At 40.0% G+C, this 26,465-nt stretch overlaps 2 protein-coding genes across 2 annotated transcripts; both read left to right on the top strand.

The window, feature by feature from the left end:
• Positions 1-1,883: 1,883 nt before the first annotated feature.
• Positions 1,884-9,386, top strand: fam171b (family with sequence similarity 171 member B). The gene is given in 8 exon segments (XM_073462114.1): positions 1,884-2,109; positions 4,311-4,544; positions 6,290-6,382; positions 6,848-7,006; positions 7,249-7,419; positions 7,511-7,627; positions 7,727-7,871; positions 8,093-9,386. Coding segments are annotated over 8 exon segments (2,439 nt in total).
• Positions 9,387-16,493: 7,107 nt separating this feature from the next.
• Positions 16,494-24,332, top strand: calcrlb (calcitonin receptor-like b). Its single transcript, XM_073462520.1, has 13 exons — positions 16,494-16,606; positions 20,246-20,321; positions 21,663-21,813; positions 21,901-22,011; positions 22,094-22,206; positions 22,293-22,384; positions 22,466-22,592; positions 22,663-22,816; positions 22,893-22,953; positions 23,043-23,109; positions 23,223-23,441; positions 23,623-23,664; positions 23,976-24,332. The coding sequence occupies exons 2-13, from the start codon at positions 20,256-20,258 to the stop codon at positions 24,180-24,182; spliced, it is 1,410 nt and encodes a 469-aa protein (XP_073318621.1). The 5' UTR covers positions 16,494-16,606; positions 20,246-20,255; the 3' UTR covers positions 24,183-24,332.
• Positions 24,333-26,465: the final 2,133 nt, after the last annotated feature.

The following is a 26,465-nucleotide window of genomic DNA, read 5'->3' as shown; positions in this document are numbered from 1 at the left end:
CGCATCCATTTCTCAGAGTGTTTAACTTTTTCTTCTGGTCAACAAACATCACAACTTACAGATTAGAGTGGGGAATCGAACCGGCATCCTTAAAATCTCAAGAAGAGATTCTTATCACTCTGAGCTATTTGATCAGAGACACGTTTCTAATGTTTCGTAGAGATTTTGTGGTGTTGGACTCGATCAGCATATGATTCATTATTTTAATTACCTAATCAGTGTTTAATTCTTGACAAATAATCACAACACAACAAAACACTTGATGTTTTTATTGAGCCTTCATTGTTCCTGTCTTCAGACCTGAACTCTAACAGGTTTGTTTATGTGACTTGATCGGTGGATTTTCCACACTTTTGACAAAGCAGGAGATAAAAATAGTCGTCCAGGGATCTCAGTTTACCGACAGAGGGCCACGCAGACCCCCATGATGTAACAGCATCTCCCGTCTTACCCAAGATGGTCATGACAGGAAGAGCTCTCACTCTGAGGCTTTTTCCTGGTACGGCAATGGTCATCAAGTTTTCATCCATAACGCACACACACAAAAAAAACACTGACACTTTTATTGCTATTTTACAGAAGAGTATGAGGGGTGAGAAAAAAATGAGAGGAGGAATTTATTTTTTCATTATAGTGAAACATAATATCTTCAAAGTCCTATTACTGATAACTACACTGTGTTTACGAGCTGAAAGAGACATAATGTCTTTGTTACTGAAGCAGATTCTGAAGTAGTTTCACCAGCTCATCTGCACAAGGCGTTTTGTTGAGGCGGTCATATGCGTCGTTTGATGTCGTCTCATAAGGTCGACTCTTTTGAAATGTCTACTTTTTTCTTGACTTTTCTCTCGACATTTTGATTTTTTTTCTTGACATTTTGACTTTTTTCTTGACATTTTGCCTTTTTTCTTGACTTTTTGCCTTTTTTCTTGACTTTTTTCTTGATATTTTGATTTTTTTTCTTGACTTTTTTCTTGACATTTTGCCTTTTTTCTTGACTTTTTACTTGATATTTTGATTTTTTTTCTTGACTTTTTTCTTGACATTTTGCCTTTTTTCTTGACTTTTTACTTGATATTTTGATTTTTTTTCTTGACTTTTTTCTTGATATTTTGATTTTTTTTCTTGACTTTTTTCTTGATATTTTGATTTTTTTCTTGACATTATGATTTTTTTCTTGACATTTTGACTTTTTTCTTGACATTTTGATTTTTTTCTTGACATCTTGACTTTTTTCTCAGCAATTTGACTTTTGTCATGAAGTGCATAATGAAAAAAAAAACCTTCCTCTTCTCATTTTTTTCTCACCCTCGGCTCTAATACTCTTTATTTAGCGTTTTGTGAATATTTTTGGTCCCTAAAAGCGACACATTATTATTGACTTTTATTGCATATCCATGCACATGCATACATGCACCCATATCCCAATACCCCTAACTAATTTTTAGTAGTGTAAAATATATATATTTTTCCCATTTACATTTTTTTAATTTATTTGTTTTAAAAAAATAGGTCAGAAAAAAAGTGGTGAATACCTGTAAAGACTGTGTTGCTAAATAAAACAGATTTATTTTCTGCAATAACACAAAACAACAGTGGGGAAAAAATCAACTTCCGGGTTGGCCTACAAAACCAGGCTACGTCATCCCTGCAGCACTCGGGAGTGACACATCCCTCCGGTGTGGACGATCTTGGGCCACACACACCCAGCCTCAGCACCAGCTCATCTCTTCTCCACCGGGTTGTTCCCACCAACCTTTCGAGACACCGTGAGAGGGATGAGGCCTTCGTGATCCGGACGCACGCCGCTGGACCTCGTTCTCCTGCTCCCGAGCTCGTCCGCCGCGGTCCGGTATGTCTTTGAGCCTGCTCCCCCTCTCGCCATGCCCGCTGCTGAACGCCACCTGCCGCCGCCGCTGCTCCTCTTTCTCCCGTCGCTGCTTCTGATCTCCTGCCTGGATGGGGCGGTGAGAGGAGCGGAGGAGGAGGGCGGCGGCCTGCCCTCCTCCTCGCCCGGGGACAATGGCCTCACCGTCGCGGTCGGAGACCCGTCCAGCACCGACCCGACCGCTCCCGGAAGATCCATCAGCCCCTCGGCTCTGATCGCAGGTAAACATCAACAGAGACGATCTCTGCTGGAGTCTCATTGTTGTCAGAGAAAATGGAAATGAGCTGCACTGTGACTCACAACTGAATCAGGTGCTGTGCAGCCAGTGTTTTTGGGTAAATTCAGGTCATTTTCACGACATTTCTTTGAAATAATGCTGCATAATTACACTGTTGCTGAGGATACATACATTAGAAAGAGGTTTGCTGCAGTTTTATTGGGTTTTTATGGTGCAAATGGTGTAAATATGTCGATAAAATGCACAAAAATGTCACAAAATGCAGCATCGCATTCAATCTGATGCTCTCAACGTGATTATCTTTAAAGGTGCGCTATGTAGAAATCACAATCAGACGCCGAAACAAACTACATAAACAAACTCTCTTTGTTTTCAGGACAGAATAAACAAACTGACCTTAAAGGACAACACAGATTCATACTGTGTTTATATGTGGCGGACCCTGCCACCTTGCTAGCTTCAAACAGTGTTTTTCCTCTGAGAACAGCTTGTTTCTTCAGTTATGGGAAAGATAAATATGTCTGAGTTTGTATTATTACCTTGTTAATATTGTATATATTACAATTCTGAGTTTGAAACTACACAGTGCCCCTTTAACTGTATTTGTTTTGGGTAAATTGAGATCGTTTTCATGACATTTCTTCAGATAATATTGCTTTTTTAGACTATATACAGTAAAATAAAGTTTGCTGGGGTTTTTTCAAGGACAAATTATGTAAAAATTAATATAAAAACAATGTAAAATTCAGAAAAATGTCACAAAATGCAGGATTGCCAGATTATTTTAAAGGTGCAATATGTAGAAATTGTTAATCAGAAGTGAAAGATCTTCATTGACTCTTTTTTTTTTAAACAAACTAAATAAACAAACTCTTTGTTTTCATGACTGAATAAACAAACTGACCTTAAAGGACAACACATTTTCATACTTTACCTTGTTTATATGTGGCGGACCCTGCCACCTTTCTAGCTTCAAACAGGGACTTCTGGGGACCTTATTTTCCTCTGAGAACAGCGGAGTTTGTGTTACTACCTCATTAATATTGTAAATATTAAAATCAAAACTACACTTTAAAGAAATTTAAGCAGAAACAGCCACACTATGTCATGAAAATGATCATTTTAAAGGAGCACTCTGTAGTTTTGGTGTAGAAATTTTAATTAGAAGAGAAAAATCTTCTTTTTCTTTTTTAATGCGTAAACAAACTAAATAAACAAACTGACCTTCATATGTGGCGGACCCTGCCAAATTTCTAGCTTCAAACAGTGTTCTGGGGACCTTGTTTTCCTCTGAGGGCAGCTTGTTTACTCACTGATGGAAAAGATATTTAAAAATAACCTCATTAATATTGTAAATATAAAAATCCTGAGTTTGAATTTCATCTTAAAAACTACATATTGCCCCTTTAAAGTAACCTATTTATTCAAGTCTTTAAACATCCTGTATTCTGTGTATTTGTTAGTGAAAATGAAGCTAATATTTAATTAAACCCTCCTGTATGTTTTCTCTTCCTAAACGCCAATTATTTTCCTGAATCTATTGATAAGCTGTTGGACATAACTCACAGGCGGTCTGGGCAGCACACTAAGAGGATTAAGATGTATAATGTGGAGGTTTGAGGGATTAGGCTGCTTATCTTTTTGGCCCGAGCAGGTGATGTATTAATGGGGAGCGCTGTAATCCTGCTGATACAGAAGGTGAGCTTGTGCTCTTTGATGGCGATGGCCTCTGTTTACATTTGGCGTGGGGAAGCATGGAGGGTTTAAAAACACAATTAGACACTTTCTAGGAACTCAAGCTGCCATTTACAGACCAGATATAACGCTTAAAACGAGCACTTGGGGCAAAACAGGACCTCGGATTGAGTTTTTGAGTCTATTCGTCTCTTAAAAACCTGATTAGATATTAAATTAAGACTTTAAAAGGCTAAAAACTCGTCGAACATGGCCTTGTAGAGTAGCTTTTCTTCTCTGTCACTTCATTCTCTCAACGATTCTGCTGTGCCTGCCTCATCACTTTTTCATGGCGAGGGAAAGGTTACTGAGTACTGCTGAGAGGAAGTGGTGGAGGCTCGTCTGCATATTGATAGAGCTCATGCAGAGACACGTGTCTCCACAAAGAAGTTCAACACAAAGAACGTCGAGCAAAAAAAAGGTCTAAATCTGGTGATTTTAACCCTCCAGAGTCCCAGTTCGCCCTGAAGGTCCTCGTGAGGGACATGGTGACCCGTCAGCCGCTGCCGGGCGCTTCGGTGGACGTTTACGTAAACCACACCATGACGAGCTCGACCCAGACAGGAGCGAGAGGTGAGGTCCTGCTCTGGGTGACGTACAGTCCACGCCTCAGTCTGACTCTGCTGGGACACATGCAAGGCTACGTCCCCAGCCCGCTGCCCTGGAGCACCACCAAGAGACCCAGTGAGTAACACCACATGACAGCTATTTAAAGCTTCGGGTATCCGAGCAAAGACTGCCTCACATTGTATCATCTCTCTCTGAGCTTTATGGGCCCAAAATTTCTCAATTTACTGCATCAGAATTTAACTGAATCTGCCTCTTGAGTCATAAGAGAAGCTCCTCTGACGCAAGTACAACAACCATGCAGCAGTGTTAGTCCATTAATTACTTAGAAATGCTGGAAAAATAGCTATTTTGTAAAGAAAGCTCTAAGCAGTACAGCAAAGTCTTCCTCTGAGACTGTAACAAATAAATGTCCACACCCACGACAGCATGTTTGGCTCTACAACTTCTTCTTCTTGTCTTTCTTCTTCTCTATTTTTATTGATGGATCACAACCACTGTCAAGGCGCAATGTTCAACAGCTCCCTACCGGATTAATCGACCAGAAATTCACACATACTGATAAACAGCCAATAATAGAAATGATGAGGCACTCGAGAACCTGCATGAAGTCACGTCCGTCTGAAAGCAAAACCTGAGTCTTTCACAAGGAAATCCACAGTCCAGCAGCTTTAAACAACTTCAACAAACCATCCACAGGCGTCTGTAGACAACCGAGTACAATCCACTCACACATGGCTAATAATAAAGTGATTAATACATGTAAAGTGCTTAAATAATGTTACATAAAGCCCCTTTAAATGGTCTTAAAACGTGTGATTGTTATCATCCTCTCTGCTGGACGCTAACCTGAGCAGCTCCAGGGTCACGGCTGACCCTGACCTCCCCTTGAAGAAAGGATTTTCCAACGAGGATCGATCAGAGCATGAAGAACAAACACAATCAAGGCATTTAGCTGAGACTCTCACTCAGAAAAACAAGCATTGCTCTTCATAAACAAACACCGTTATAGCTGTGTAAACAAAAAAAATAACATGATGAAGTGGGAGGCTCGATCTGAAGGAAAATAAAGCCGGCTTTTGCTTTATTTGCTGTTTGTAAGCACTTATTTTCTGTAACGCATCCTCTGTATTCACACGGCTGCATTATTCATGCTCATTATAGATTAATGAAGTGTCTGCGACAACATACAACTTGAGGTTTGTTCGTGATGAAGCAATTTATGTTGCCCGCGTACAGTCAAGTGTAACCGGACGCCGTGTCCTGTAGTCGTTTTTTATTGATTCTCTCCACAGCAGCACGCACAGTCGAGAGCTGCCTCAGCAAACTGTCTTTGTCCTGCGCCGAATCAGATGCAGAGAGGGGGGTGGGGGCTGTTTGGCCACGCCGATCGCATGTTGGTGTGGGGAAGAAAAAAAAAAAGGGGGGGGGGGGCCTGGCTGTGACTCTATTGTCTGTGGTCCCACTTCCTGTCTCCGGTCGGAAGCAAAGACGGAGCAGGTGTTAGGAGGGATAAAATCAGAGGGATGATGAAGAGTGTCATCTGTCGAGACCTGCTCGGCTCTGCATCATCAGAGGCGCCTCCCTTTTGTGCTGCCGAGCCAGACGGCTGAACCCTAAAAGAGGCGTTTGAGGCGTTACTGCCATCTGCTGGTGGTGCTACAGGACTACAAGTCTCCATAAGTGGCTTTTATGTCCAAAAAATACAGGAGAATGAAAAGAAAGTTTGACCTCTCGCCTCATAAATCACATAATATTAAACTGAAACGACGTAGTGATTCAGGGTTTCTATCTGTGATGGTGACTTTTTCTCACAGCGAAAAAATCTCAGTATTTTCTGACCTTTTTTTATCTTCCTGCAGTTTTCTCAGCTGTGACATTGCTGCTGCTCCCTCACAGTCAGGGGAACATCTGGCTGTTTGAAGACTCGGTACTCATCACCGGGAAGCTACCTGGTGAGGTTACACAGGAGTTAACTGAGCTGAACATGATCGTTTTAACCAGTATATTTTGGTTGTTTTGAAGTTTTTTTGTTTTTGTAACTGCACAAACACAGAATGGGTCTTTTGGGGGTGACTACATACGTCAGTAAGCATGATTAGTCCGAGTTTTTGGCTAGGGCTGCAGGATACTGTAAAAAACTTTTATATTGGGATTGTTTTGACAGATGTTACGAGTGATATGATTTACGGTTAGTGGGAATAATCGTTTTAGCATCACAATTTTCATTTTTCCTGAGAAAACTAATAAATCAAGTTTCTAGGACGTCTCTGCAGCACTACAGTTCTTTATTATAAAGATGTTTTGTCACATTTTACCTTTATTGCACCTGGCCATATTGTGATTTTGATATTTTGATTAATCACTTGAAGCTCCATTATATATTTAAACTTTCTGCAAACGCAATCTTGTTTTTACAGACAGCTCATCCCAACCCAAGGTGAAGTTCCCCAAGAACCTCCTCACGATGTCTGACAAGAGCAACGTCTCCTCCGTGACAGCATACCTGACTGTGCCACAGCATCACCTAGCTAAAGACTGCAGCAACTGCACTCCAGGCATCATCGTCAGCAAATCAGGTGAGCGTTAAACACAGCGAGGCCTCATTAATGATTAAAGATGTTTATTCTTAGTCTGGAGTGCTTAATGTTTTAGTTTGGTCATACATTCTCATCTTGGAATAGAAAATCTATCAAAATATACTAAATTGTGCAAACAGGTTGATATTTTTAGATTTGTTGGACACATGGGTCTGTATTTTTTAACTCAAGCAGCATGATACTGCTTACTTTTTTCACTTTACTCTTCCTTGTGCCTGCAGTGTTCAGAAGCGTGGAGCTGAAGCCGGTGGCGGCCGTCAACGTCCTGCTGTATTCTGGTTGGGAGGAGCTCCAGGTTCGAGGGCCCATTCAGATCAGCCTGCCCCTGGGACACAACACACGCCTCAGGGCTGCTGATACTGTACCAGCCTGGGCCTTCAACCTAAAAATAGGTGAGAATATAGATTACGGAGAAGCCACTGAGTTACACTACAGAATAAGACAACATCATGCTTATTATGCTGTTTTTTATGCTGTGTGAAGGTGCCTGGGAGAACCAGGGTCTGGGAATAGTGAAACAATTTGGTAAAGAGCTGGTTTGGACGTACACTGCTTCCCATCTGGGTTCCTGGATCGCTGCCCCCCTTCCATCATCATACGGTACATACGTAACACATCTAACTTCAGTAACTCACGTAAATTCTGACACTTGTATTTGTAAATGTTTATATCTATCTATCTATAAATCTGACCATTTAGATTTCCTGGGACATGAAAGCTCTTTGGATTTCCTAGCGTACCACACCTACCTGTTGGTGGGAATTTTTGGAGCAACACTGGCTATTGTGATTGGATTTCTGTCCTTGCTGCTGTGTCACTGCCGGTAAGAAATCTCCCCGGAAATGTTAATGAACGGAAATGTTACCCCTAGGAAGCTAGGGAGGGATATTGGTTGGCAACCTTTCTTACAAATATGGCATTTAAAGAAGGGTCTGAAAATAAAAAGCGTCTCTTTAACTTGCCCTGAATTGGCTGAACATGTTTAGAAACAACCCTATGAAACTGCAGTCCGTCCTGATGACATTCTGTTTCTTCCACATACAGAAGTTGTAATCGAGAGCCCAGGAGGAGGAGGAGAGCTCGCTTCTCCAAACTCACGGTGGTGAAGAAAGACCAGACCACCTCCACCCACATGGAGGAGGGTCTGTTGTTCCGTTCTGGCGAAAACAGCCTCGCTTCCTGCAGTGTCCAGTGTGAACCCTCCACGCCGAGGCACAAGGCCAACTACAACATCTACGTGGAGGATCCAGGGAGTCGCCCGGCAGGTTCTTTTTATGACAACATTGCTTCGGATCGGATCAAAGGTCCCCAGCTGCCTCACTACATCAACAGCGAAGAGGTGGCTCGGCTTCGGGAGAAGTCAGAGCAGAACAACATGAACTCCGACAACTTCTTTCAAGACAAGCTGGTTCATCTCTACAATCAGCCGGTGGCTATCATTCAGGCGCCGGAGCTTTTCAGTGCTCAGGAGCAGCAGCTGTCAGGCTGCAAGTCTGCTACTTTCCCCCGCAACGGAGTGGAGTATGACCCTCACTCTGAGCCTGCAAGTAAAGACAGCTACACCCAGACACTACCCAAAGTCCCTCACCACCACTCCCAAGGAGGAAACAGCCCACAGCCGAGCAGCCAAGATGAGCCCCAGCCTCTGGAGACTCCTCCTCAAGGCCAAGGCCCTAACGCTGGAGTGTGGGGACGCTACACTAACCTCCTCGAATCCTCCGTCTCTGTGCCTGGGACTCTTAACGAGGCGGCTGGGATGCAGGCCTTCAACAGCGGGCAAGGCTTACCCAGCGAGCTGCAGGGGATTTCGGAGCGTACCCTGCTCGAGCTGACCCGGGGCAAGCCCTTAATGTCCCACCCCAGGGCCTGGTTTGTCTCCTTAGATGGGAAACCAGCCGCGTCCGTTCGCCACTCTATTATTGAGCTCCAGAGTCGCCACCGCCCGCCAAGCAGCAACGACACCAGCCTGGACTCTGGAGTAGACATGAACGAGCCACTGCAGAATATCCGTGAGACAGAGCGCGACAGGCCCTCGATCAGGGCCTCGTCCCTGCCGCACCACAGCCGAGGAGGGCGTTACGGTGAAGAGCAGGACCTGAGCAGTAGTGAGAGTGGCACCACGGCCACCTGTACACCAGAGGACCCTTCCCTGAGGAACATCCTAGACGGGAGCAGTGGGGCTATTCCCAACATTCCCGAAGAGCGAGACGGGATGGATACATCCAGTGCTCAGGAGGACAGCGAGTCGAGAGGAACGCCACCTCCACGCCGCCTGAGGAAGGTGAGGGAGAAGGGGAAGACGGAAAAGAGGAGCGCCAAGCATGTCCGCGAGGGTAGACCTCTGACCAAGCGAAGTTAGAGCATGGCTCATTGCAAATTTCCAGCATTTTCTCATTCATGTCCCATCAACCATTTATTGAGCTATTTCATCACATGGTGTCACATCAATGCTGAGTGATCTGGATTAGTTTTGACCACTTGTGCTCACACAGGCATTGTTGTTGTTGAGTTCCGTGATTGTACAACTTTGCCAAAGAATGCGTAAAGCTAGCTCAAGAAATAAAGCAGGATCTATGTCATGTTCAAGCATTATGTAGCTGCTGTTAGACAAGTACGTGCACCATGTTCTCTCATTTTTCCCGAATCTGAAGATCACCAGCGAGATTCTTCACAGCAAAATGTCCGTGTGAACACGATATCTCATGGTCCCCAGTACTGGCATTAAAGAGGGTGCCTTCTTACTGCCTGTAATCGTTAAATATGATTACAAAAGAAATGGTAGTTGTCGATATTTAGTAAAATCCGGTGAGATTGCAGGATGGACACAGATACAGGTCTATGTGTAGTGCACTTAACCTCACCGTAAATGCCTGCTGTAAATTAAATAAGATATAGAAGCTTTCCCAGTTTGCAGTCCTGACATCTTGTTTGCCTCATTTTACTTAAAAAGAGACTCTGGGGTTCATGAAAAGACTCAGTTACGTCATCATTGGAATCAGCTTTTCAGACAATTTTAAGGTTTTAACCCATGACACGAAATACTCCTCTACATTGGAGTAATAAACACTGATGTACATTGTAAAGCTAAGCTGCCATTTTGAAGTTATCGCACCTGATATTCAAGGTTTGAAGCCTACGATTATGTTAGAATGCATGAAAATGAATGTTTCCTTGTGTGTATGAAAATATTTTGTGTTTTACTGTAGAGCTAACATTACATCATTGTAGCAGTTAGATTACTTGGTGACTGAATGATTAATTTGATTGTCTCGTCTTGAAAGAAGACTCAGTGTCGTGCTGCCAACTGTAACTACTGTTACAGGACTTCTATACTATGATCATGGGTGAATCCAATTTTAAATTCCATGCAAAGACTTGGCGCTAAAACATGTCAAAGTTTTGTTTTATGGGATTCATTAGTGTGACTGGTGAGTGTGGGACAATTCAGATGTTTGAAGCAACTCATGGTACATCAGTCTGAGAAAGGAGTAGTTGCTGAGGCTGGTAAAATGATTAACAATTTGATATATTAGTGTTAAGTTAAGTGGGCCATAATGTTCTGCTTAGCCCCACAAGTTATGCATTATTATTATTTTCTTGTTTTAATAACATGAAGTACTATTTCTTGTAGTTTTTCTCTTCACAACATGAATTTGGTGCCTTGGTGTTTTTCTTTCACAACCAAACGAGAAAATATATTACTTCCTGGTCAACATGACCATGGGACTACTTTCTTTGAACTGGGAGATATGACTGAAGAGAGAAATATAGTTTTAAACTGATTGTTCAATGTAAAGTTTTGAACTTAATGGTGCTGAACATACGGCCTACAGAGTGGTTTTGGCTTTTGGGATTGCAAAGTCAGTTAGCAATTGGTCCAGACTGAAGTATCTCAACAACTGTTTGATGGATTGCCATCAAATTTCTTACATTCATGGTTCCCATGGGATGAACCCTTCTGACTTTGCTGATTTCTGTTACCTCTATCGCCACCATGAGGTTGACATTTTTTGATTTTGTATGAACTGTTTCAATTAGATGGATTGCCTGTACTAACTTTGGTGATTCAGAGACTTTTCATTAACCACCATCAAGAGGCCAAAATTTCTATTTTTGACAAAATATGTACAAAACTACATTCCTATTAGCCTCAGCCTTGGTGTTTAGTGCTAACTAGCAAATGTTAGCATGCTAACATGCTTAACTAAGATGGTGAACAATGTAAACATTATTAAGCATATACCTGCTTAACATTACCCTTGACATTGTGAGTTTGTAAGCATGCTGACATTAGCGTTTAGCTAAAAGCACTACTGTCCACGGGCCGCCATAACATTCAATTTAGCCCTCCAGATGTTTCTATGTTTAACAAATAATTCTACTATAAATCACTGCTCATGCTGTTTTATTTTTTGTGAGGTAAAATTCTCTTAAAATATGTAGGATCCCTAATTATCATTTACTTTTCAAAATAAGGGAACTCGGGATCCTCGCACTATTTAGCATCTTAACAATATAATACAATACATAAGAATACAATAGGTGTTCACTTTTGGCTCATGTCCCACCATAACGAAAAAGTTGTTTGCCTTGTTTAGGTTTGACCATTTTTCAACAAATATGTACACATAAGTATTTTACTGAAGTAAAATGTAAAACAACAAAGTCACATGTATGCCTGCGTTTCATATCTGTCCTCTACTAATTGACATGGCAGCTTTTGTCTGGAGTCAAACAAAGCACACCACACTTTAATATGAGCCCACTTGTTACACTGGCACACAGCGTTCCCAGAAACATATTGACTTTTCAGTGTGTAAATAGTACGACAAAAAAGACAACGATACAACAATACTGATATCATTATTCACTCATGATAAGGTTTGGCAAAACACTCACCATGAATACCAGAAAGTGGTTCGACTAGCAATATTTACCATAAATTCAAATTCAAAAAGGAACTTTGCAGCCACAATTTTGCCATATTTAGTCTTCCGTATTGGTACTAATGTAAATTTTTCACTTCATTTTATATGTATAAGCTGGATTCTGTAGCTACATCCATGTGTTCTTTTGTATGTATATAGTAAAGCGACATTTTATGTATTACATGGCTGTGATTTAACTTATTTTGTGCTGTTTTTCTCATCTAAAAGCAAAGGTCTGAGAGGTGTGTTCCAGTGAATGCTTGAATGACGAGGCGTCACATGAGAAATGTTATTGATAGTCAATTTTTTTAAGGTTAGCGTAAAGAGTGTCTTTTCAAAGGGAGCGTACAAGCCTGAGCTTTGTGATTTTAAATGTAGCGACAATTTGAGCACTTAATCATTCAGTATGCTTACGAATGAAAACACTTTCTCCTGCTAGTCATCGGCTTGAAAGTACAGTATATCCCAGCTTACACGGCGATGCGTGGAGTAGTTTGTGAACACTTTGTGCTGATAATTCTTGAAATCAAACCTACTGCCACTCCCGTTTTAAAGTGATCTCGCTGAATGTATTTGTATTGATTTTAATGTGTTCTATAGTGTGCTCCTCCTGTGTCCAGCCATTGAACCTCATGGGCTTTTGTTTCTTCCAAAATGGGCACCTTTTGTGTTTACCTCTGTAATGATAGTAGTGTTATTAGTCTTGCCTTTTTGTGCACTAAATTAATAAACTTACTTGATACCAATTATTGTTTGGATTTTTTTTTTAAATTGATTTCCCAGCTTTCAAGTTTATATTTGATGATGTAAAACTTTAAAGATGCAATATCGCCGCCAACTGCCACTGACTGTAGTTGTAGTTTGCTAGTTAGCTCAGTTAGCTGTGCAGTTAGCAGTCCGGACCGGGTGCCCACACCTTCATGCACAAGATGTGGACGTTGTTGCCACATCCGAACCGGGGAAAGAAGAGGACAGAACATTTTCCACATTATTTCTCTGTGTTTGAAGGAAATGTCCTCTTGTGCGAATATCAGGAGATTTGAAGCTAATTTTATAACATCCGCAAATCTGTGCTGGTGGTTTCCTCTAAACATGCAGCGTGTCAACAGCTGGATGTGCTGTAGTGGGATGTATAGGGGTCATGTTCTGGCCAGTAGTGCAACAAGAGTTGACCAGAACATCTTACACCATCCTGAAACACGACTGCAGTGTAACAATAACAGTGTGATCTCGGCTGCCCACACACCTGCAGTGAGACACAGGCAGTTTTTTCTCCAGCTGCTCTTCTTGACAGATCGGACACACATCCTGGGCTTCGATCACTTTCTGATTTATTTCCATCCGGTGGGCTTTGGTTTGGTGTAAACCATGGAGCACATGGACAAGGGCGGGTCAGCTTGTTCAAACTGCCTACAGACTTTACACAGCAAATGTTTCAGAGTTCAACCTGAAATAAGCACACAGCATAAGAGCTGCAACAATATATTGATTAGTTTTCCACTATCAAATGAATGAAAGTTAAAATTTTGAATCTTAAATGTGAATATATTTTGGTTTCTTTCCTCCTCTATGAAAGTAAACTGAATGTCTTTGGGTTGTTGAGACATTTGAGGACATCATCTTGGGCATTTTCACCATTTTCTGTCATTTTATAGACCAAACAACTAATCGATTAATCAAGAAAATAACTGACAGATTAATCGACAGTGAAGATAAATACTTGCAGCCCTGCACAGCATAAAAACTCAAAACTAGTCTATCAAGTGTTCATTGTGACATTCATGAAAGTTAGGTTTAGAAGGAAAAGCTTTTCTGTGTGTTACTGATACCAGCAGGTGTGTTTACACAGTCCTCGCTCCCCGTTGAACACCTGACAAGTGCACGTATGAGGGTCACCCAAGCTTACCTGAACAACATGAACAGGAGAACATGCTGGAGTTGGGATACAAAACATTTTTTGGGAGTTTGAGCAACATGAATGGCAGAATAATTTACCTTGACGTTCTGGGCCTGTCCGTCCACTCTGAACAGAAACGCTTCAAGGCCGACAGATTTCATGACAAACGTGGTGTTGAGGGCTTGGACCTGGTGGATCCTGACAGCATCGCTGACTCTGTTCCTCCAAGCTGTTTTCCTGACCATCCGGTCACTGCAGAGTAAAGATATTTATCAATCATCGACCCTGAAACAATGAAAACAAGGGTTCAGGGTATCAACACCTGTTTTGTTGTTGTCATGTTAAAATCTCTTCTTTGCAAATGTGTTTCTCGTTATCTTCATCCCCCATCTTACAGCAGGGGAGGAATGTAACTGAGTACATTAACTTAAATACTTACTTTCAAACTTATATCAATATATCCAATGATATACAAATTTAACAATAATCCCTCAAACTTGGTTTTCAAACACGTGACAAAGACATCTAACAGAGGAAATCTATTTTACAGATTAAAAATAAACTTTATTGTCTAAAATAACACCAGAGCACTGAAATGTATTAATAATAAATAACCTCAAGCACCTTTTTCTGCATCGTTACCTTTTAAAATAAAGAGATTTCATATCGCCACATGTTGGACAACACATACCCTGACACAGACACATCTGTGATAGGCCGACAGCGATACATCGGGTAGGATCTATTGAATTTCAAGGAAAGATACAGCATTTTTTACTCCACTAAACTTATACAACAATATGCAACACTATTCTATTTATCTACCTGGTCGTAGACACAGTATGTAGAATTGGCGCCACACTGACAAACTACAATAGTAAAACTCAAGTACTTCACTTAAGTACTTTTACTTGTCTTTTTCTTGAGTTTCTTGCTACTTTATACTTCTACTCCACAACAATTTTGAGGCAAATACTGTACTTTTCTACTCACCACATTCATTTGATAACATTAGTTACTAGTTACTTTTCAGATTACATAAATGTATTTATTTTATTGACAATCAGAAAAGAAAAAAAACGAAACAAAAGAAAAGATACTGAGATTTTTTTTGCAAGAAAATGACTTTTGATACTAAAGTACATTTAAAATCAGATACTTTAAGACTTCTATCCAGGTACTATTGGTATGGGTGACTTACACTTTTACCAAAGTAATATTTTCTTTACTTTTACTCAAGTATGACTTTTGGGTACTTTTTACAACACTGTTTGTAAGTGCTAAAAACAGAATATAATATAATATAATCATTTACACTATGAAAGGAGCCACCCTGCATGATGAGTACTATTGCTTTTGATACTTTAAGTACATTTTGCTGATAATACTTACATTTTTAACTTAGCACTTTTACTTGTAATGGAGTATTTTAAGAGAATGGTATTTTGTAGCTTGCTATTACTTATGAGTACTTCTTCCACCACTGCCAAGTCTAACAATAATAATAGACACAATACAAAGTGATAAAAGTTTTTACCTGGAGCTTCTTCACATGAAAACACACTAACGTCACAAATGACGTTTGACTTCGTAGCTAGCATGACAACGATAAGGTACAGTAGCTTCGGCAGGTAACGCTAGCTAGTAACGAGTAACTTAATCATGTATATTACTGTAGCAGGAAACCCATGTAGCTCTGGTTCTTCTTAACTATCACACAGCCGCACATTATCCCATTTTAAGACAGAAAAACACAGGTAAGCGAGCTAACTCATTAGCTTACGTTGCTAGCTTAACTTTAATTCGGCTAATTGTTGCACCTTACTTCCGGTTAACGAGCTCTTAATATCTTAATATCTATTAAAATTATATTTGTTAAAACAAACAGTAAGTCAGTTTAATAAACTTACAGCAGGAGGCTTTACGTTACTCATCTCAAAAAGTAATCCCCGACGGTATTTTTTATTAATAAGTTACTCAAGAGAAGCCAGTAGCCATGGTAACTTGGCTGTTGCCAAGGAGAGTTGGACCCGCAGAGGGCGCCGTTGCTAAGGGATAGAAAGCCTCCTGCTGATTGGTCCGTTTTCTCCTGCCAGATTTTCAGTAATAAACAGAAAAAGTGACATTTTTATAATAATATAGTGTTTATTTCTGATATATTTTAAATACAGAACATGTTTTTAGGCCTGGGACTCAATCTGTAGACATATCAGGATTATTATTATTATTATTATTATTATTATTATTATTATTATTATTTATGGGGTTTTGTTTTACTGCCATATAAATTAAGCTCTATTTGAATAAACATTCCTATTTTGTGGTTGTATTCAGCTATAAATCCATAAACATACCACATATAATCTCTCGGTGTTAAAATAAATCCATTAAGTTGTATGATTTACCTTAAAATCAACACCCAGGACATTAAAGTTACTTTTTAATGATACGTTATGTATTAAACATGATATAAATGATACAATTTAAAGGTTATCACGTATATTAATGCTATGTAGTGTCCGTTGCAATGTAGGGATGTCCCACAAAAGGCAGGCATGTGATGTCATCCACAGCCCCAGTGGTTTTTATCTTTACGGCTCAGTGTCGCCTTTGACTCTGTGTGAAACACACACACTGACGGACTACTCTTAAAGAAACCACAAAAACAGTGTTTTTCTTTTCCTGCAAAGGTCAAACTGAAGGATTATTCTACAAGAGGTGGCTGAGTTTTATTATTTTCCTGCTGCTGCAAAGGTAAGTTTGTTTAATAGTTAACGTTTGCCAGCATGTAGACTGTGATTACTGCTGAAGAGCTGCATTTATGATGCTGCAAACAGGTCAGATTTCACTTTACGAACGTCAGATTTAACTTAAAATGTTGCACTTCAGGAGGTTTGTTGCAGGGGAAACAAAACCAATATATTTTTGATAAAGTACAAACAATGTATACCTAAACTTTGCTGTTGGCAAGGTAAAAAAATGATGAAAATCCCACCAAAAATCAGTTTTATTCCAGTTAAAGAAGCATATATTATGATTAGTATGATTTCTTATACATACCTGCTTTTTTACACAAGTAGTAAACAGTGACAAAATTATTTTTAATTATTTAAAACAAAAGGATGCTTCTGATTTAATGGGTCTAACCTCAACCCACCTGTTATTTAGTCGCACTTAACAAGAAAAACCTGCTCACGTGTCGGTCATAAAGTGTTGACATGTGATTTCCGACACCAATATGTTTTTAATAAAAGGACACTTCACACGGTAAAGAGTGTAAATCCTGGCGTTGTGGGACAGATGGCCCACACAGCCAGGGAGTAACTTCACTTTGAGTTATTGAGTGTCCTTTAGAGAGCGTCTCTGGGTGTGTTCGAGAAGATATCCATCTTGTAAACTGACAGAGATTTCCTGAATTAGCAGTCGGGGGAGTTGGAAATTATTAAAGTTTGTTGGTCTGTGGCGACGTGTTACAAAATGTTTTTATTCCAAATAAAAAGTGAAGGGATGAGTAAGTGTCGCTCTCACGGGGATAGAAAGACTCACCAGTGACTGTTTCATATGTTTTGTCAGTGTTTTTTCATGCACTCGAGGGTTTTCTTTGGCATTTAAGTTATTGTGCAACCCTCAAGCATCTTCTGCAACAATCAAGCCCCATGAGTTACACATAATTACTTTATAAAATGTTTGGATAAGATGCAGATTAAATTCATGCTTTTGCCATTTTAACATGAAACTAAATATGCTGAATAAGTTAATTTAATTTGCAAAAACATATCCAGAAAGTGTCTTCCCCTTTGTTAAAACCTACTCTTCAGAGGTGTCTTTCTCTGTTTCAGGGTTCAAAAGCTCATGCTTAGGTTCATTTTAGCTTCATTTTAGTCATGATCAGGTGATTCTCATTAGGATTTTATAGTATTTAGTGTTTTTTTTTACTGTATTTTATGCTGTTTTGTATTGTTATCTTTTAATGTATTTGTCTAATGACATATAGGAATGCATGTTGCACAGGCAACATGGTGATGAATGTGGTAAAGGTCCATTTTATATGAAGAAATGTTGTGTAAATGTTGTATTTTATGTTGTATTTGAATGAAAATACACTCGTAAGATGATGTTGTTGCCAATAATTTCGTGTTTCGAGTAGTTTCCCTTCAAAACACATAAAACATCAAGTCTCTCTTAACATTTTAAACAAAAAGACCTTTGTTTACTACACACATTTTTCAACCCTGGTGTTGAAAAATGACAGATACATCCATCTTTACCTCACATTGCTTTTTCCTACATTGTTTTGTAGACTGTATTGTGACACTTTTCCAGTCGGACTCGTGTTTTTGGACTGAAGCTCTACACGTACAATGAAACTAAGGCGTTGCAGCTCATCACTTGTGGTTGTGTTCTCTATGTAGACCACATCTATAGTGTGTTATTGGTGCATTAATAGTGAGTTATAATGTGGTGATAATGCTTTATGACTACACTCATAAACACACAATGCTTTCTGGTGCCCTGGTGTCATAAAACATTACAGATGTGACATAATGATGACAAATCACAACAAAAGACTACTTACACTCACCTCAACAGTCACCTGTAGTCAGTACTGATAATCTGCTATAATAGTTCGTGCAGCATCATAAGTTATGATGAGTGTAGCCGTCACAGTGGCTGCATAAACTCAATGTTTTCATCCTAAAGTGGAAATAGAGCTTGACGAAATTGATTGATCACATAGGTTTTATAACTCACTCCTAAAAGAGAAACATTTAATTCTCTGTATTTCGGCATCTTAGATAAAAATCACATATGATGCAGCAGAGGTTCTTTCAGATGCCTGACAATACATATTACATTACACTTTATCTACCAACAACAATTAAACATGAAGCACGCTTGTTTATAGATCTGTGCAACTCTTAACCTCAAACGTACAATTATATCTTGATGGACGGTCGTGATATACAAAGGCTCAATCCATTTCCAATTTTTACCCTTTACCACTTGTTTTCATTTGCCTCCTTGCCCCTCAGAACAGAAATACAAAGACTAGTGGCTGAAATCTCCCTATGAAACTCTCATTTCTAACATGTTGTCGTCAGCTGTGGTGAAACCGTTTGTCATTTATCTAAAGGAGATAGAAATGCTCCCAATTTGTTCACAACTTCACGCTACCAATGACGTCAACAAATAAAAAATAACACTGCTTTATCACCTGGACACTAGTGGTGGTTTACAGGCTAACATTAGCAACCTGTGCTCCTTCCCTACTAGTAGTTATACTGTATTATAAGTCAGCCTCTAGTTTATAATCATTATAAGTCATATCTATAGTGTTTTATGACTGCTGATATTAGAAAGCGTAGGATGACACTTGTCATGAACCACTCGTTTCCCAAAATGAAATCATAAATTGTAATTTTATCTTCTGTGCAGCAATGACATGAAATAAAAAGTGACAGGAACTTTAAATTTAAATGCCATTACAACCTCCAGCCTATTTATACTGCTGTGCACATAGTTTCCACTAACCGTCACACCTTTACTAGGAAAAGCAGGACACATTATCTTTAGTCTGGAAAAAAGCACTTCATGGCAAAATCCTTTCTGCTTCTGCTTTCAGTTTGGCATATTTGTTTCCATCTAATGTTTATTATCTGAATGTAGATTTAAGTTGCTGCTGCACACCCCAATTTTTAACTGCTTACCACTCGGAGCGACCGTCTGACACATTTAGTTTGCTGATCTGTTACGTGCACATGCTCGTATTGATGTCTTTATTTGGCTAAACCTTAGTTAAACCTGCTCAACATGCATAATAAGCATGCAGGAAGGAAGCTGTGGAGAACAGAGGAAGCAGAAGGCCAAAACTGTAAACCCCCCCGGCGTCCAACAAGGGATCCAGAGACCTGCCATCACAAATCAAAAACATAGGTTTGGAGACACAGTCGCGCTTTTGTTTACATGAGTTTGGATAAGGTCACAGGTGAAGGAACGGGACATTGTTTAAAGTGAGACTGACCCTACAGCCATGATAGTTAAGAAGGGAAAATCAACTACAGGGTCATTTACAGGTAGTACAAATAAAAACATACCAATGAAATGACACGTTACATTGTACAGTATGGGTGTGACAGCATGTGAGCTGGAGTTTGGCGCCAGCTCCTTGTCAACACATCGTGTGTTGGATCACGTTGGCAGCCGCTGCGACTCCGGAAGCGTTTCTCTTATCGAGCTCTGGGGGAAACTATCTGGGATGGCGCTAAAAGTTTTACCAGCTCCTCCGTATCGTACAAAAATAACTTCCAAGGAAACAGAAATAGGAGTGAACTGTCCAATTTGTCTTTTGTCTTCTTGTACAAAAGTCTCACTCCACTTTCCTTTTTCCCTCAGATTACCCGTGATGATCAGAGCGCAGATGGATCTGAGCTGCTTTATGTTTCTTCTGGTCCTCTGCACCCTCAATAAGGTGATCTGTTGTATCTGAACTGTTTTTTAGTTAAATAAGTCACCCACACATGATTTAAGAGATGCATCTTTAATGTTTTTGTAGCTTCAGCATTGATTTTAAGATCATCCAGCCATCATTAGATCCAGAATTTCAAACTTTCCCCCCAAAAAATTCCATAAATAATAATTAATGACAGCATTTCTGATAATTAGAATTACAAGTGTGATGTTTTATTTTATGACATTTGTTGTATTTCCTGTATTTTGGCGATGCACTGGAGGCATTCTGTGTTCCTGTTTTTAGAATATTTATAACCATGACTACATTTTTACTTAGCTTTACTTAGCTTAGCTTTTTGTGTCTAAAAAGCAGCTGTCTGTCACATCGTGTTGTTTAAATCTCTTTTCATGATTGGTTGAATTCTCTAAACCTCCTATGAAGTCTTTAAAGGGGCACTGCAGTGATTTAATATCAGGTTTCTACAACTTTGGAGAACTTAAAAGTAGCAACAACAAATAAGGGGTTAGCTGTTAGCTCAGTTAGCCGTGCAGCTAGTGGTTTAGACTAAGAAGATCAGGGCTAGCAGGTTAGCATGCTAACTTCAGTAGATAGCTCTGCAACACTTTACAATATACAAGTGTCAGAACTTTTATTTTATTCTCTGACATTTATTTTTGTTGTTTATGTTCTGCATTCTGTGTTTCAACCCCTGTTTTTGGAATATTTGTAACAGTAATTAGCTTAGCTTAGCTTTTCATGTCTAAAAAGCATCTGAATTCTCTTAACCTCCTGATGAAGTGCCCAAAGGGGTAGTACAGGGATTTAATGTTGCATTTCTACAACATTGGAGAACTTAAAGGTGCAATATGTAAGAATTGGTCAACTGTCAAATTCACAATCAAAACAAATAAGGGGCAGCATATCACCAGAGTAACCGCTAACTGCTGCTAAATATAGCTGCCGTTAGCTCAGTTAACCGTGCAGCTAGTGGTTTAGACTAGGAGCTTGGGGACCAGGAGAGTATTGGTGTTAACACCTTTAACAAAGGCTTTTTGGGCTGGGAGGGATCAGGGCTAGCTGGTTAGCATGCTAACACAATACATAAATGTCAAAACTGCTATTTCTTTACATTTTGGTGACAATTTTAGTTCATTTTTAACTGACTGAACTCAAATTCTTACTCATTGGCCATTTAAGAGAGACAGATTTCTAAAAGTAGTGATCAAAAATGGGAGCAGCTGAAAATTTTACATCCTAATATGGGTTAAACTTAAGAGCATGTCTCATTAGACTGCCTGTTTTTTTTTTATATCATGCTTGAAAGTTGCCGTCTCATGTATGTTTGTGTATATGCCTCAGCTGATTGTGGCTACAACCCCTGAAGATGAGTACCAGGAGCATCTGACCCATCGGAGTGAACACCAGGCGACACGGAACCAGATCGCCCTGGCCCAGTACGAGTGTTTCCAGAGGATGGTGAAAGAGTCCTACCACAAAACAAAAACAATAGGTGAGGAGATCATGTCAAAAAAGCTGTAGAAGATTTTTTTGATGTTACTGTTTTCCATTACTGTGTTTGTCCTTTTGTTGTGAGCAGGGCCGGAGTGCAACAGGACCTGGGACGGGTGGCTGTGCTGGGACAAAACTGAAGCCGGTGTAACAACAGAGCAGAACTGTCCAGACTACTACCACGATTTTGACCCTCATGGTACATTTGCCGTCTATGATTCCTGTCGAATCTGTAGCAGTTTATTAACCACTGCTAAGTTTCTTGACCTTTTTGTTGACAGCCCAGGCATTCAAAGTGTGCACGGAGACCGGCGAGTGGGGACGCCACCCGGAGAGCAAGAGGACGTGGACCAACTTCACAAACTGCAAAGACAATACCACACATCACGGGACAGTAAGAACGAATAAAGATTAGAAGATAAAGGTTCAATAGAAAGTAGTTCCCACTCCTGACGTTGTGTTAATTTGTGTTGTTTACAGGCGGCGATGACTCACTTCTACTTGGTTATGATCGGTCACGGCCTGTCGCTGGTTTCACTGCTCATCTCGTTAGGAATATTCTTCCATTTTAAGTAAGTGTACTAAAACCTTTTAATGTTATTCGTGTGTCAGATTCTGTGTTTCATGTGCGTCTCCTCCTCTGCTGCCTTCAGGAGTCTGAGCTGTCAGAGGATAACGCTCCACAAAAACCTCTTCCTGTCGTTTGTGCTGAACTCGATCATCACCATCGTCTGGCTCACGACGGTGGTGAAGAAACAGGGACACACGTACAACGATTCTGTAAGTGGCAACATATTCCTTTAATTTTCATTAAAGCCAACGAAAAGCTCACGTTGCTTCCTCCGTCCAGGCGAGCTGCAAGCTGGTCATGTTCGTCCACCTGTACCTGCTGAGCTGTAACTACTTCTGGATGCTTTGCGAGGGAATCTACCTGCACACGCTGATCGTTGTGGCGGTGTTTGCAGAGAAGCAACACCTCATGTGGTATTATCTGCTGGGATGGGGTGAGTAAGCGTTCGTGCAAATATTTAATTATACATTTAAGACTTGAATCTCATAGTTCTGATTGGGTTTTTGCAGGTTTTCCACTCGTGCCAGCGGTGCTACATTCGATAGCACGCCACTGCTACTACAACGACAGGTGAGTGACCTCCACACACGACCATTTCAAGATATCATCAGATGTTTTCCGTACTGTGTGATGAGATGTTCTGATCCATTTGTTCACAGATGTTGGGTCAGCTCAGACACAGCCTTGTTGTACATTATCCACGGTCCCATCTGTGCTGCATTGGTGGTAAGCAACCGAAATCCTGTGGGATTTAGTGTTTACTGAAGCGACACAACCACACTGGACTTTTCTTTGTTTTTCTTTGTTTTTGACTGAGTGCAATATATTTCTGATTCCAGGTGAACCTCTTCTTCCTGCTCAACATCGTTCGGGTTCTCATCACCAAGCTCAGGGTGACGCACCAGGCCGAGTCCAGCCTCTACATGCGGGCCGTGAGAGCCACCCTCATCCTCATCCCTCTGCTGGGCATCCAGTTCGTCCTGCTCCCCTACAAGCCTCAGGACCACTGGGTGTTTGAGATCTACCTGTACATCATGGAGATCCTCATGCATTACCAGGTCAGTAGATACACATCCAACACTGCTAATAAAACACTGGTTCTGCAAATATTACAAATATTTCTAGAGTAAGAGCATGAACATGTGGCACTGTGAACTATTTCTGCAGGCTCTTTGTGCAGCTGTTTGAGCTTAAAGGATTCCCTATCGTGTAATTTCTCACATTTGTTTTCCCACGCAGGGTCTCTTGGTTTCTACAATATTCTGTTTCTTCAACGGGGAGGTGAGTTATGAGCTTGATTCAGCAAATTATTGCTAAAGATATATCATAATAAGGCTAAATTTAGTATTTTTGACTAGTTTTATGTTTGTAAACCAGAGTTTCATTATGTTTTTCAACGCTGTGTAGTATTTTGTTATGCTAATACTGAGATTGTCTGTTGTAGATAGCCTAGCTTATTGGCTAAACTCACTTCTGAGGTGATTAGCAAAATATTAAAAAAGCTAAAAAAACAATAAAACAGATCGTAGCCTAGATACTGTTAAGCTAACTGTGAAAATTGACTTGGATCCTCTTTGTGTCTCCTCGTCCAGGTCCAGAGTGTCCTGCGGAGACACTGGAACCAGCAGCGTATGCAGTTCGCCGGTACGTTCGCCAACGCCGACTTCTTCCGCTCGGCCTCCTACGTGGCGTCTTCGCTCACGGAGGTCCACCGCTGCTACAGCATCGAAAGCCACACAGAGCACATGAACGGCAAGAGCTACTCAGACATATTCAGATCAGACAGCCCTTTCGTGTGAAGGCGGCCCTCGATGTTTTGCTTCGACTTCTCCGGAGATGTTACGAAGATCGACGTCAGTGTTTTCTTGGGAGTTTAACTACTTGACCAACTTCTCTTTTATCTGACTTTTTTTTCCATCTCTCGGCCGAAACCATATTTTCCTTTTTTTTTTAACTTTTTTCTCCCACAAATATTATCGAAACAGAAGGCGATTGAGACCAAAGACTGTTTCTTCATATGCAATTGCAACACAAGGAATTAAAGCTTTTTTGATCGTGTGGAATAAACTTGAAGATCCCTCGGTGAACAAGAAGCTGTTCTGTTGCTAACATTCTTGCTAAGAGAGAAGTTATGTTTTTCTTTTCTGGGCATTTTGAGAATATTGATGCATTTAAAAAATAGGTTGTTATCAACAAAAGGTGTTGTGTAAAAGAAAGGCACATAAAACCTGTTTAACCACCTCTCGAAATCTAGTTGTTGGCACATATCTCAGAACTTCTTTGGGTGGAGCATGAGCCATAATCGCGCGGAGTTAGCTCAATGGCTAGCTTGAATAGCAAAGAAATAAGTGTTCAAAAGGTAGGCAGTAAAGCCTCTTTCTGACTAGAAAGGCAAAATAAAAATTTACTATTATTTCTTTTTAGTACTATACAGAACTAGACATGTAAAATGTAAAAGCAAAAAAAGTACAAAAACACACAAAAATGAAGAAATAATCAGCTAGCTTGCTTTGCTAAACGTCACTCCTGCTTTAGCTGGCCTACTTTTGAATTAAATGCATGATCCTCTGAGGAGAGTTTTCTATTTATGTATTATTTCCTTCAGCTAAGTTAAAAACAATGAGTTTCACAGTGAAATATTGTCAGAAACATACGCTGACATTGTCTTATCACATGTGGCTTGATGCTAGCTGCAGTATCTTTCAAGCTAACGTTCCATTAGCCTCACTGTGTTTTTTTGCTTCACATCTGATTATTCCAAAATGCTGGAGAGATTAACGTGAGGTAGTGACGGAGGAAAATACGACTGAAAAGTGCATGTGATTGTACATATATTTGATTGTGTATGAATATGACATACAGTTTATCAAGACACAAAATATGATGTATTTAGCTTTAAGTGTACTACTTTGTATCATTTTCAAGTCAGCTATGAACACGTCATCGTATGTCACTTATGTTATATTTTATGTTACGTGCCCACAAACTGCAGCTGCTTAATTTACAGAAAAGACCAATTCTGAATTCTCTTAAAGAGTTTGGTGACCGAGAAAGAAAATCAGCAGGAACTGACTTTTTTGATTCACTGATTTGATTATTATCAACCATCAGTGTCGTCAGTATCGTGACGATAAAGTCTGTCACCTCCAGGTAGCGATGGAGCTAACTGTCCTGTCATAAAGCTGCTGGTTTCAGCCTTGTTAAACGGGAAGTAGGCCTACGATAATGAATAATTGTAACGTTATAGAAAGTCATAGTTAAACATGAAAGCTGAGAGTTAGATGAGATAAAGATTAACACCACTCTGTTCATTATAAAGCTAACGTTAGCTAGCAGCCTGTTAGCTTACACCCAAAACAGGGGTATAAACAGCTAGCTAGGTTGACCCTGTCCAAACAAAATCCAATTAACTACTACTACTATTCTTTAAACGTGTAGCACTGAACCCTAAATAAAACTAGCTAAAATACTTTATTAGCCTACTTTCTTTCTGTGTTGATATTTAAATGACTTTTAGTGATAGAAATAAAACCCTCCGAAGAAAATCCTAGATATGACTACAGTATCTGGATGTGCTTAATAGCAGTAGGTCGATTATTTATTGTATGTTACACTGGACATATACGTACGTGCTATGTTTTATAGGCTCTAATAGGCATTAATTTCTTAAAGAACAGTTAGACACTGTAAAATACACTTATTTGCGTTCTTGTGTTATCTATCCTCTCATCTTAGTAGCAGCAAGAAAGCAAATCAGCGTATTTTCCAAAATCTCTTCACAAAGACGATTATTATATTATATTTCAACTATATTCTGTTGCCTTCTTCCACGAGGAACGACCCCAATCGTTGTCTAGCGGTAACGTATATGTTAAGAGAAGATTGTGACTTCTGTCTCTGACTATACTTAGACTGAAGAAGGTGATACGATCTGGCTGAAAGGTCTTAAAAAGCCAGTAAGTGAACCTTGAGTTTAGAATATATTATCCCAGATATGTTTTCCCGATGTTTAAGCTGTTACACGTGCGTTTTCTGATATTTCAAAGATGTTTTAGTCACGAGTCTGAATCTGATTTTTCAAT

This window comes from Pagrus major, chromosome 24 (assembly GCF_040436345.1).
Source record: "Pagrus major chromosome 24, Pma_NU_1.0".
Classification (NCBI taxonomy): Eukaryota; Metazoa; Chordata; class Actinopteri; order Spariformes; family Sparidae; genus Pagrus; species Pagrus major.
Note: the sequence above shows the minus strand (reverse complement) of the source record. Positions and strands in the feature narration are given on the sequence as shown.